Source organism: Bos indicus, chromosome 12 (assembly GCF_029378745.1).
Source record: "Bos indicus isolate NIAB-ARS_2022 breed Sahiwal x Tharparkar chromosome 12, NIAB-ARS_B.indTharparkar_mat_pri_1.0, whole genome shotgun sequence".
NCBI classification, from domain to species: Eukaryota; Metazoa; Chordata; class Mammalia; order Artiodactyla; family Bovidae; genus Bos; species Bos indicus.
In genome coordinates, this window is record NC_091771.1 from 87,982,707 (window position 1) to 87,993,986 (window position 11,280).

The following is an 11,280-nucleotide window of genomic DNA, read 5'->3' on the forward strand; positions in this document are numbered from 1 at the left end:
ATCCTCTGTCGTCCCCTTCTCCTCCCACCTTCAATCTTTCCCAGCATCAGGGCGTTTTCAAATGAGTCAGTTCTTCTCATCAGGTGGCCAAAGTTTTGGAGTTTCAGCTTTAGCATCAGTCCTTCCAATGAATATTCAGGACTGATTTCCTTTAGGATGGACTGGTTGGATCTCCTTGCAGTCCAAGAGACTCTCAAGAGTCTTCTCCAACACCACAGTTCAAAAGCACCAATTCTTCAGCGCTCAGCTCTCTTTATGGTGCAACTCTCACATCCATACATAATTACTAGAAAAACCATAGCCTTGGCTAGATGGACCTTTGTTGGCAAAGTAATGTCTCTGCTTTTTAATATGCTGTCTAGATTGGTCCTTATTAGCTATTTTATGGTGGCGCTAGCGGTTAAGAACCTGCCTGACAATGCAGGAGACACAAGAGATGCAGTTCCATCCCTTGGTCAGGAAGATCCCCTGGAGGAGGTCATGGCAACCCACTCCAGTGTTCTTGCCGGGAGAATCCCACGGACAGAGGAACCTGGTGGGCTACAGTCCATAAGGTCGCAAAGAATTGGACACGACTGAAGGGACTTAGCAGGCCTGCGTGTACGGGGCTTCCCAGGTGGCATCAGTGTAAACAATCTGCCTGTCAGTGCAGAAGACTGAAGACAGGCGGGTTTGATCCCTGAATCGGGAAGGTCCCCTGGAGTATTCTTGCCTGGAAAGTTCCATGGACAGAGGAGCTTGATGGGCCACAGTCCGTGGGGCCACAAAGAGTCAGACATGACTCAAATGTCTGACCACAGTGCGTACATGTCAGTCCTCATCTCTCCATTCATCTCTCTCCCCCTTCCCTCCTGGTAACCGTAAGTTTGTTTTCTTTATCGCTGTGAGTCTGTTTGTTTTGTTGATAGGTCCTTTTGCACCGTTTCTCCGATTCCGCGTGTGAGCGACACCACGTGACGCTTGCCCCGTTCAGTGCGACAGCCTCCCGCTCCATCCATGCTGCTGCAAGTGGCATTATTTCACTCTTTTTATGGTTGGATAACGTCTTATAATTCCAGTGACTTCAGAGTTGCCTCTCAGGGCACATGGCACTTTCTAGTCTTGCAGGCACATCCAGGGTGGCCTTGTAGGGTAACTCATGAGAACGTCAGGGCTGCTTGACGATGCTCTGGTTGTTGATGCTGTTTCCAGGCTGTCGGCTGCTGGGCTGGAAAAAGTGTTTCATATGCACGGGAGCCTGACAACCAGCACCCTGAATCAGCTTTTTCCAGACTGTTCCTTGGCCACCATTTCTGCTCCCCTAGGCCTTCGGCTCATCCACACCACCCTCCTCCGTGCCTTCTTGGAGACCTTAGGAAATCCAGAGACTTAGGAAATCCAGTCTGTCTGCTAAGCAAGGATTCGTCTTTGGGCGGATGAAGTGTACTTACTGCTTCAAGCACAGAGGCGGTGAAAGGCTTTTCCAGAAAACCGGCCTTCCCAGCCTGTGCCAAGCACATCACATCCAGACTATACAAAGCTCAGCCTCGCGCTGGGCTCAAGCCATTGTGTCTGACTGCCCATGCGCTGCCTATTTTTGGAACTAGGAGCACAGTTTTCAGGCTTGCTGGTCCTGTGGGTGGAGGAAAAAGGGAGGATCCATCTTCCTTCGCTTTAAAATGTGAGTTTCCAAGTTACCTCATCTCAGATAAACTAGCCGACAGCGTCTTCGATCACAGGTGACCGCCTCTGCTTTCGTGGTTTGTGAAAGTCACACACGATGGAGACCGTGACACCTGTGGTGAATCTGGTGCTCCTGACTCGAACTTGGACCTGACGGGCTTCCGCCCCTGCTATCCCACGGGCGTGGGCTGGACAGTCCTAATCCCTGTCAGGGTCGCGCGTGGACAGACCCGCTTCCAGGCAAGGAGAGCTGTCTTGGTTTCCTGAAGTTGGTTCGCTTCCTCGGCACACATCTTAAAAAGCACCTTTCTGGATGTTTCTGTGTATGTTCTTGCTCAGTCGTGTTCAACTCTTCGCAACCCCATGGACTGTCGCCTGCCAGGCTCCTCTGTCCATGGAATTCTCCAGGCAAGAACACTGGAGTGGGTTGCCATTCCCTTCTCCTGGGGACTTTTCCAACCCAGGGAGCAAACTGCAGTCTCCCGCATTGCAGGCAGATTCTTTACCATCTGAGCCACCAGGGAAGCCCGGATGTTTCCAATATATCCTTTTACAAGCATCTTCTTTTCCTCCATTTACCAATGTTATCTGTGTTATCCATTCACCTGTGGGGATGCCACAGAAGAACCGGTCCTGTGCAATCTGCCTGTGGGTCCTGTGCAATCTGCCTGTGAGCCTCGGAAACTGCCTTCTTCATCTCGGCCTTCAGCAGACCCCTTTTTTGTTGTTTCTTTGATTTTAGGTCAAGTTTGTTGAGATGTAATTTTCACGTGATTCTGTGAAAACCGGCAAATTTAACACGCATTTCCATGTAGTGAGCACCGAAGTCGTGACATAAAGCAGGTCTCGGACCCCACAGTTGCTTTGCTGTCGTTGCTTCGTGCCCTTTGCAGTCTGTCCCCTCCCTCCGTCTCCTGACGTAGCATTTGCTTCTCTGCTTCCTGTCTCTAGAACATCTCCTAACCAGGATAATAGCGTAGTATCGCATGAGCAGGACAGACGGAGCTCAGCCTTGTATCTGGATCCTCCCCTGAGGGCAGTGCCTTCGAGACCCCCCTCGCCTTCACACGCATCAGATGCTGTCTTCCTTTTGTGTTACTCAGCAGCTTTCTGTCTCATGTACGGACCACGGTCTGTTCTTCCACTGAGGACAGTCAGGTTGCTTCCAGTTGTCAGCTGGAAGACGTTGCACCGCTCTGAGCACTTACCTCCAGGGCTTCTGCAAGTGAGTGTTTGGCTTCAGCCCCCCAGGCCTGCGCCCCGACGGCTCTGACGTGCTCTCTCTGCACCCCCAGCAGTACTGGCCTTGCCAGTCTTTGTGTGGGCACGTCAGCCGCTCTGGCAGCCACAGTTACACCTTGCTGGTGCTGCTGCTAAGTCACATCAGTCGTGTCTGACTCTGTGCAACCCCATAGACGGCAGCCCACCAGGCTCCTCCTGGGATTCTCCAGGCAAGAACACTGGAGTGGGTTGTCATTGCCTTCTCCAATGCATGAAAGTGAAAAGTGAAAGGGAAGTTGCTCAGTCGTGTCCGACTCTTCGCGACCCCATGGACTGCAGCCCACCAGGCTCCTCCGTCCATGGGATTCTCCAGGCAAGAGTACTGGAGTGGGGTGCCATTGCCTTCTCAGTTACACCTTAGTCTGGATTTAATTTGCTTTTCCCTAATGACCGATGGTGTTGAGCCGCTTGCCTGTTTTCCACCTGCACCTCTTCTGTGATGAAGAGTCTGCTCAGATCTTTCACCCATCTTTCCAGTCCCGTTGTTCATCTCCTTGCTGCGGGTCTCTGGGAGCCCTGTCTGTATCCCGGATAAAAGTCGTTTATCCTTACTGTTGATTTCTGGGAGCCCTGTCTATATTCCGGATAAAAGCCGTTTATCACGTGTGTCTTGTGAGTGTCTCTCCCAGTGCGTGGCCTGCTGTTTATGTTTCAAACAGAACCTTCTGAAGATCTAATGTTGTCTCTGCTTTCTGTCTCCTATGACTTGTGACTTTCGCGTCTTACGGACACAGCCCTCGCCTGACCCAGAGTCACAGATTCTCTCCTACGCCGTCTAAAGCTGTCGCAGTCCCACCCTTACAGTTGGGTCTGTGTTCCATCTTGTCTACGGAGCAGGTTTCTTTGCATATGGATGTTATTTCCTTCACATCAGCACCACCGTCTGTGAGACAGTCTTGGAGGCCAGCAGCTGTTCCGAGAGGCCGTATCGTCCTTGTTGAGGAACATGTGAAACCTTTCATTTGGGATTTCACCCAGGGTGGGACTGATGTCTTGCTGTATATTGATAAGAATCTAAGGGAAAGGGCGGCAGAGTTAACATCAGTTAAGCCAACTGTCTGTCTGTCTGTCTGTTTTGCCTGGAGTAGGCAGCTGTCCAGTCACCGAGCTACACTCGCTTACTGACAGTTACATGTAACGTCCTGTCCAGTAGTAACCGAGTTACACTCGCTTACTGACAGTTACATGTAACGTCCTGTCCAGTACTAACCGAGTTACACTCGCTTACTGACAGTTACATGTAACGTCCTGTCCAGTACTAACCGAGCTACACTCGCTTACTGACAGTTACATGTAACGTCCTGTCCAGTAGTAACCGAGCTACACTCGCTTACTGACAGTTACATGTAACGTCCTGTCCAGTACTAACCATCACATTATCATCAGCTTGGAATAGGTGCTAATGTCACCCTGCCGGGTGATCAGAAATTGCTCACAAATCCTAACGATCATCCCTAAGAAAGGTGACTGATTCTAAAATTTAGCTGAGCAAAATATTTTCCTGAATCTTAAAAGATGGTCTTTCCCACCTTTGGGGCTGTTTGCCATGTTCTCAGATGTGTGTGAACGGCTCCAAGTGTGAGCTGGGCCTGGGGCCGGAATCCCCCGAAGGTCACAGGTCACTGCATCGGAAGGGCGGGAAGGTGGAGGGCAGGAGGGGCATCAGGGTTTGGGGAGGATGCAGGCGCCTGGAGGGGCACCCGGGGCCCGTAAAAGGTGAGACAGGAAGAGTACCCTTAGGAAGGAGAAGGGATTTCCTACTATTCAGAAGCTGGCATGGAAAGCTGATTCTCGTCCTACCAGGAAAGCACCATGCCGTAGATGAAAAGTCCCGATGTGCAGTGATGCGGGCTGGGCCTCGGAAACGCTCCTCTCCGGCCTTCCTTGAGAAATGAAACTCTTTCCTCCCTTACCCAACGCGAGTGCTCAGGTTAATAAACTGGATGGCAGAGGGCACCTCCTTGGGCGTGTTTGCCGGTGAGGCGTGATTTCTCGGAACCTTGACCGAGCATCCGTCTTCCACTTTTATTTCAGAGGCTGAGGTCCTGGAGTTTTCAGCGTGTGCACAGATATATTTTGCCCCTTTTCCCGTAAGTGAGAATTCCAAGTGCATGAAGGCTTAGTCAGCATCTCAGGACATGCCGTACATTCCCTCCAGGGTCATGGTATTTAAGCCGCCTGTGCTCTTTGCCGGCCCAGACTCCAGCTTCCAGAACCAGCCAGGACGACCCACTCCTCCTCCACGATGGTTTCCCAAAGGGAGAGGCCGTAAGCACCCCTCACTTCTAACAGTGCCCAGAGTGTCCCTTCTTGGAATTATCACCAGAGCCTAAGACCGAGACAGTTCAGTTAGAAATAGTCTTCAACACACATAAATATTAGATTTCCCTCTGCCCAGCTCAGGAAGCCTGATCTTGTTTCTGAGGTGCAATCTCGTGCATAAGAGAGTTATTTGAAGATACCTGCCCAGGGAACTCTACTGAATGTCATGTGGCAGCCTGGATGGGAGGAGAGTTTGGGGGAGAATGGATACGTGTGTCTGGCTGAGTCCCTTTGCTGTCTACCGGAAACTATCCCAGCATTGTTAATCAGCTATACCCCAATGCAAAATTAAAAGTTTAAAGATAAAGAGACACCAGCCTTCTCCCACGAGGGGGAGGAGGGCGGGGTCAGGCAGCGGTTTGCAGACTTCACAATGCAAGGAGCCCTCCCGGGATCACGTCAGTGCCACCGCAGGAGGGCTGGGCGGGGCTGAGACTCTGCAGTTCCCTCGAGTTCTCAGGTGATGCGGATGAGGCTCCCCGACCTCTCTTGGAGCAGCAAGGGTGTCATGGAAGATGGGATCCCCCCCAGATCTAAATGCACCCGTCATCCCTAACCCTGACCCCCCCAGAGCCCTGTTACCTCCCCTCTCAAGCGGGGGTGACGCTGACTTCACGCAGTTGTCCTGGGGGTAAAATGAGAGGAACCGTTTGTTGAAAGCTTTCACAGGGCTCCATCCCGGAGGACAGAGGATTTCAAGATACTCTCGTTTTCGCTTCCCTAGGAGGTGATACATCGACACAAATCAAGTCTCGGGCAGGCAGGGCCAGAGCCCACGGGCTCACGACTCCTTGCCAGGTGTCTGCTAGCTTTTGAGAAGTATTTTGTGGAAATACTTTCATCAAGTATTTTGTGGGAGTGTTAGGAGTTTTAGAAGTTTATGCAAAGACCTTTAAGCTACAGTCCTACCTTTTCTGGGGTACTTTTTATTTTTAACATCATTTATCATGAAAGGAAGAGGTGGAAGTAGCTTTTCCGATCGGGACTTGCCGTCTGAGGCTGGAAGCTGATAAGGATGACGATCAGGACAGAGGGGGGCCCTTTCTGTTACTGGTCCCTCCAGCCGCTCTCTGCAGATACCCCAGGTGCCCCGGGCACAGGCTCCCCTAGGGGGGATCTTACCCCTGATGACCAAAGCACGCACACCCAGGGCTCGGACCCTGACGCGAGTGTGTCCTTTCAGCCCCAGCCTCGCAGGGCGTGCAGTGAAGGGCTGGAACCATCCTGGGGTTCCATCCTGGAGGACGAGAAATAATGCAGATCCCCTCCAGGCTCTTCCTGGCTTTTCCCCATTGCTCTTCAGAATGACACTGGTTCACACCCTCTAGGCTTTATTTTTTTTTAAATAGAAAATAACAATTGACGGCGGGATTGTAGAGAAGTTGAAGATCCTCACACATTCCTCGTAAGAATGTAAAGTGAGCCGGGATCACAGCCTGGCAGCTCCTCAAGCCTTCAGAGTCACCACGGGATACAGCTGGTCCACTCCTAAGTAACAGACCCAAAAGGACTGAACACAGGACTCGAGAGCTGGGTGAGCGTGCTCACACAGTTTATTCATAACAAACTAGCTTATCCACACAGTGGAGTCGTGTTCATCCATAAACGTGAAGTAGTGACCAAAGCTGTGGCGTGGACGAGCCTCAACAACCTTGTATTAAGAGGCCAGACGTGAAAGGTCACGTATCATATGAATGATTCCACTGACGTGAAACACCCAGAGTGGGTAAATCCCGCAGACACCAAAAGCGGAAGGGCGGGTACCAGAGCTGCAGGCGGGGGTGGGATTCTTGGGGGTGATGAAGGCCTTCTGGAATAGATAGAAGAGATGGGCGGAGGACGCTGTGAGTGTACCAGAAGCCGCTTTACAATGGATACTTTTGTGGTTTGGGAATTTCACCTTAATAAAAAGAAAAAAGTGACGGCGTGTTCCAGAAAAGGGAAGACTGGAGTTTTATTCCCAAAGCCAGACTTCCCGTCAGAGATGCCAAGGGTAAGAAGTTTACTGACAATGGGAGGAAAACAAGGCCGTGACGCCATCGGCCCCCCATCAAAGGGAGCCAGGAACGGTCAACGAACAGGAGACAAAGGGATGCTTCTCGTTAAGAGGCTTGTACTCCATCTGGGTTAACGGTTGGTGCTAGACAGTCATCCTCGGGTAGAGATGTGGTTTATGGACAATAAAAAGTAACGGTGCAAACAGGATCCTTGTGTCCCCAAGGCTGCTCCCTGAGACCACTAACAGACAGAAGCCCCTGAGGGTGACGGGCCTCTCAGGCTTGGAGGCTTGGTCTGTGGTCACAAACAAGACACAGACAAGCATAGCTGAGGAAGAGCCATAAAAATCTGAGTCAAAGCATTTGTGTCCCCAAACCGCCGACAGATGCGGCGTCCCGAAGCCCCGGGCGTCAGACAGGGACGCCACGTGTCCAGGGCCCGGCTGGCCACGCAGTCCTCCTGAGCCTGTCTCACCTTCTCCAGACATTCAAGCACGCCGGCTGCACGGCTCCACGCCATGCTTGCGGTCAGGCTACTCCAGGGGAGCGCCGGCTGGATTCTGCACCGCTTATGGGGCGAGCAGAGAACCCGCCATGTGTGAAACGCTGACCGGCCCCGAGGGGTGCCCGGGCGAGCAGAGAACCCGCCATGTGTGAAACGCTGACCGGCCCCGAGAGGCGCCCAGGCTCCCTGTCATCTGAGGACACAGGGCCCCAAGCCTCAGGGCTCATCTCAGCCGCCAAACTCCATCTTAGTCTCCATCTGCATCCTCCACCCCAAAAAGCCGCTTCCGCGCTTGCCCCACGCCCCGGGCCGGCACCTGCAGGGAGGGGCCATCGCGGGGCGGTGGGCCATCGCAGGCTGCGTCCCCCACGCCCTTCCTCCCCCGCCCATCCCATGTGAACGCAGCGCCGCCAGCTGCATCTGAAGCCGCTCACTTCCCTCCAGCGCTGTGCAGTGTCAAGGACAGATTATAAACTTCTGCCCGGACAGAAAAACGGCTTAGCGGCACAGTTTATACAAGAAAGGCTTTTTGCAGGCTATAAAAGAGAAGTCTAGAAGTAGTGACTCAGTGCCCCCTCAATCTAAAGATAAGACAGACATTTGAAATGCAAGAGTGAATGAGGCTCAGAGAGAAAGGGCCTGTGGAATGAAGCAACAGCAATCCTTCCTTTAAGAAATCAAGACAGAGATGTTGGGGTTTGGTTTTGTCTTGTTACTTTCTTCATTTTGGGCGAACCTGGGACATTCATTAAAGTAGAACTGTAATGCATAAATTAGTTCTAATAATAAGAGGGCTGGAACCTCTTTTTAATCTTTTCATTTTGATTGTGATAAGATGTACACAGCATAGCGTAACCATTTTTGCGCAGTTTCGTGGCATTAAGCACATTTATGTTTTGTACAGTCATGATCACCATTGTCTGCAGAGCTTTTTCATCTTTCCAAACCGAGAGTCTGTCCCCATTAAACCCTAACTGCCCACTCCCCTCCCCCAGCCCCCGGTCACCTCTCTGGCACTTTCCATCTCTACGAATGTGACTCCTCTAGGGACCCCGTGTTAGTGGAATCAGCGTTTGTCCCTGCGTGGCGGGCTCATTTCGCTCAGTATGTGTCCTCAGGGTCCATCCATGCTGTGGCCTGGGTCAGAGTTTCCTGCCCCTTTCAGGTGAAGAGGAGTCCGCTGTTTGGACAGACCGTCGTGCTTAACCGTCATGCATCCATGCGCGCCTCCACCTTTGACAGTTCTGGAAAATGCTGCCACGAACATGGGTGCAGACACGATCCGTCCAAGTCTCTGCTTCCCACCCTTCTGAGTGTGGTCACAGAAGCGGGATAGCTGGGTCGCGGGTGATTCTCTGTTCCGTTTTTGAGGCGCCTCTGTGCCGTTTCCCCAGTGGCCGCTGTTTCCATTCCCTGCAACAGAGCCACTTCTCCAAATTCCTGCCAACACGTAATTTCGTCTTTTCTTTTTTTCAAATCATAGCCATCCTAAGGGATATGCAAGGGCTTCCAAGATGACTCAGTGGTAAAAAATCTGCCTGCCAGCGCGGGAGACATGGGTTTGATCCGTGGGTCGGGAAGTTCCCCAGGAGGAGGAAGTGGCAATCCACCCCAGGGATTCTTGCCTGGGAAATCCCATGGACAGGGGAGCCTGGTGGGCTACAGTCTGTGAGGTCGCAAAACGAGTTGGACACGATTTGGCGACGGAGCAGCAGCAGCAGTGCTATGGATGGATGTTTTATGCATTTCAGACTTTTATTTTTTCTCTGTACACACACACTCGTGTGTGCATTCGGGGTGTGTGTGCACAGGATGAGAGACTGTTAACCACTTAAACATCTGGGGGTCACGTTGATATCTGGGTGCTAGCTGCATCTCCATAGCCATTGTGTGCATTATATGAGACAGACGATCTCAAGAGTTTGTCTGGCACCTTCGTTTATACTGAAAGGACTTTTTTTTTTTTTTTCAAGTCAGTTGATTATTTCATGCCAACCCAATATTAGCATTTCACAATAACTTCGCTTTAGTACTTGAGGATAATTTTTGTCTCACATTTAGTATTTCCTCCCCTTTGAACTCTGTTACTTTCTCAGCCAGGAATCACTTTGTGGCTCTCGTGGAAGAAGATGGTGATTTACAGAGTGCTCTCTGAAGAGTATAGCTCTTTAAGCATGAAAAGTGTAGTTTCAAAAGCAGCATGATTGGAGACGTTCCAATAACCATAACCATAACGCGTGGTTATGACTTGTGGACACTGACCGAGTGTTGTTCCCACAGGGCCAGCCAGGGCCGGTGGGCCCCCAGGGGTACACCGGGCCCCCCGGGCTACAGGGCTTCCCAGGACTGCAAGGCCGCAAGGGTGACAAGGGCCAAAGAGGAGCCCCCGGGATCACAGGCCCGAAGGGAGACGTGGTGCGTATGGGACCGTGGGCGCTTCTCTGTGGGGGCGGGGGCGGGTCCTGGCCTGCCTGAAGTCTGTTTGTCTTCTTTACAGGGACCAAGAGGTGTTTCGGGATTCCCTGGTGCCGACGGAATTCCCGTAAGTTTTTCATAAGATTAAAACTGCAAAGCACCGTATACGTGCAAAACAACCCGTTTGTGACGCACAGACACACTTCTAACGTGTGTCCCCTTTCTTGTCTATAACAACACCACCTGTGGGTAAACCCCTGGAACCCACTCATCTCTTGGACAAACTGCCTCCTTTGTAAATGGTCTTCTGGACTTGGCATGGAGGCTACTCTGCTAAAACTGGGGCTCCCAGGACTGGGAGCAGAGGCGACAAGGGGGAAAGGGGAGCCCCCCCCTACTGGTAACCAGCTGCAGGCGGCACAGGCGGCCGTGAGGAGCCGGTCTCACAGCGCGCTTGAACTCCAGAACCGCCCGAGTGGAAGGCCGTCCTGCCCAGAGCAGGGACTGCCCTCAAGTCTGTGCAGAGGCTCAGATTCCTGGTAGCAACCATGCAGAGAGAAGACGAAAGGCATGCTTTGTCCATGAGAAAATCTCAGAATGCAATAAAATGTGTTTTTCTAACCTAGTTTACTTTACTTCTCGTGGCACAAGAAAATAAACAGAGCAGCCTGACTCACAGCCTCCTCCTCGGGCCCGGGGCAGACTTCCCAGGGACGGCTTCCTGCCCATCTCAGCCTCCGGGATACATGTGTTTATCCCACATTCAGACCTGCTCCATCCCTGCATAGCTGATGTTTAAGGACATCTGCCTCCAGAACTTCACATTCATGCCGATGTCCGTGCCGTGTCAGCGTGCCCATACACGCGTGCACACACATGCACCACACGTGTTATCTGTCATCATGCTCATACATGCACGCACACACACACACACTCCAGGCACACAAGTGGGGCTGCCCCATTGCAGAAGAAAGGGGGAAGGGTATGAGGAGACAATAGTCAAAGAACTGCCGCTTTTCCTTAGCTCCACGTTCAAGGAGATTTTTGCAGCAGGAGGCAGAGCTAAAGAAAGGAAGCCCCCCCCACCAAGACGTGAGA

At 52.0% G+C, this 11,280-nt stretch overlaps 1 protein-coding gene across 1 annotated transcript in view; it reads left to right on the forward strand.

The window, feature by feature from the left end:
* The window catches only part of COL4A2 (collagen type IV alpha 2 chain), a 158,699-nt gene that overhangs the window by 94,823 nt on the left and 52,596 nt on the right, over positions 1-11,280 (forward strand). Inside the window, exons 5-6 of the mRNA XM_070800477.1 lie at positions 10,048-10,182; positions 10,265-10,309. Coding sequence (XP_070656578.1) covers positions 10,048-10,182; positions 10,265-10,309 — 180 coding nt within the window. The remainder of the gene's footprint in view (positions 1-10,047; positions 10,183-10,264; positions 10,310-11,280) is intronic.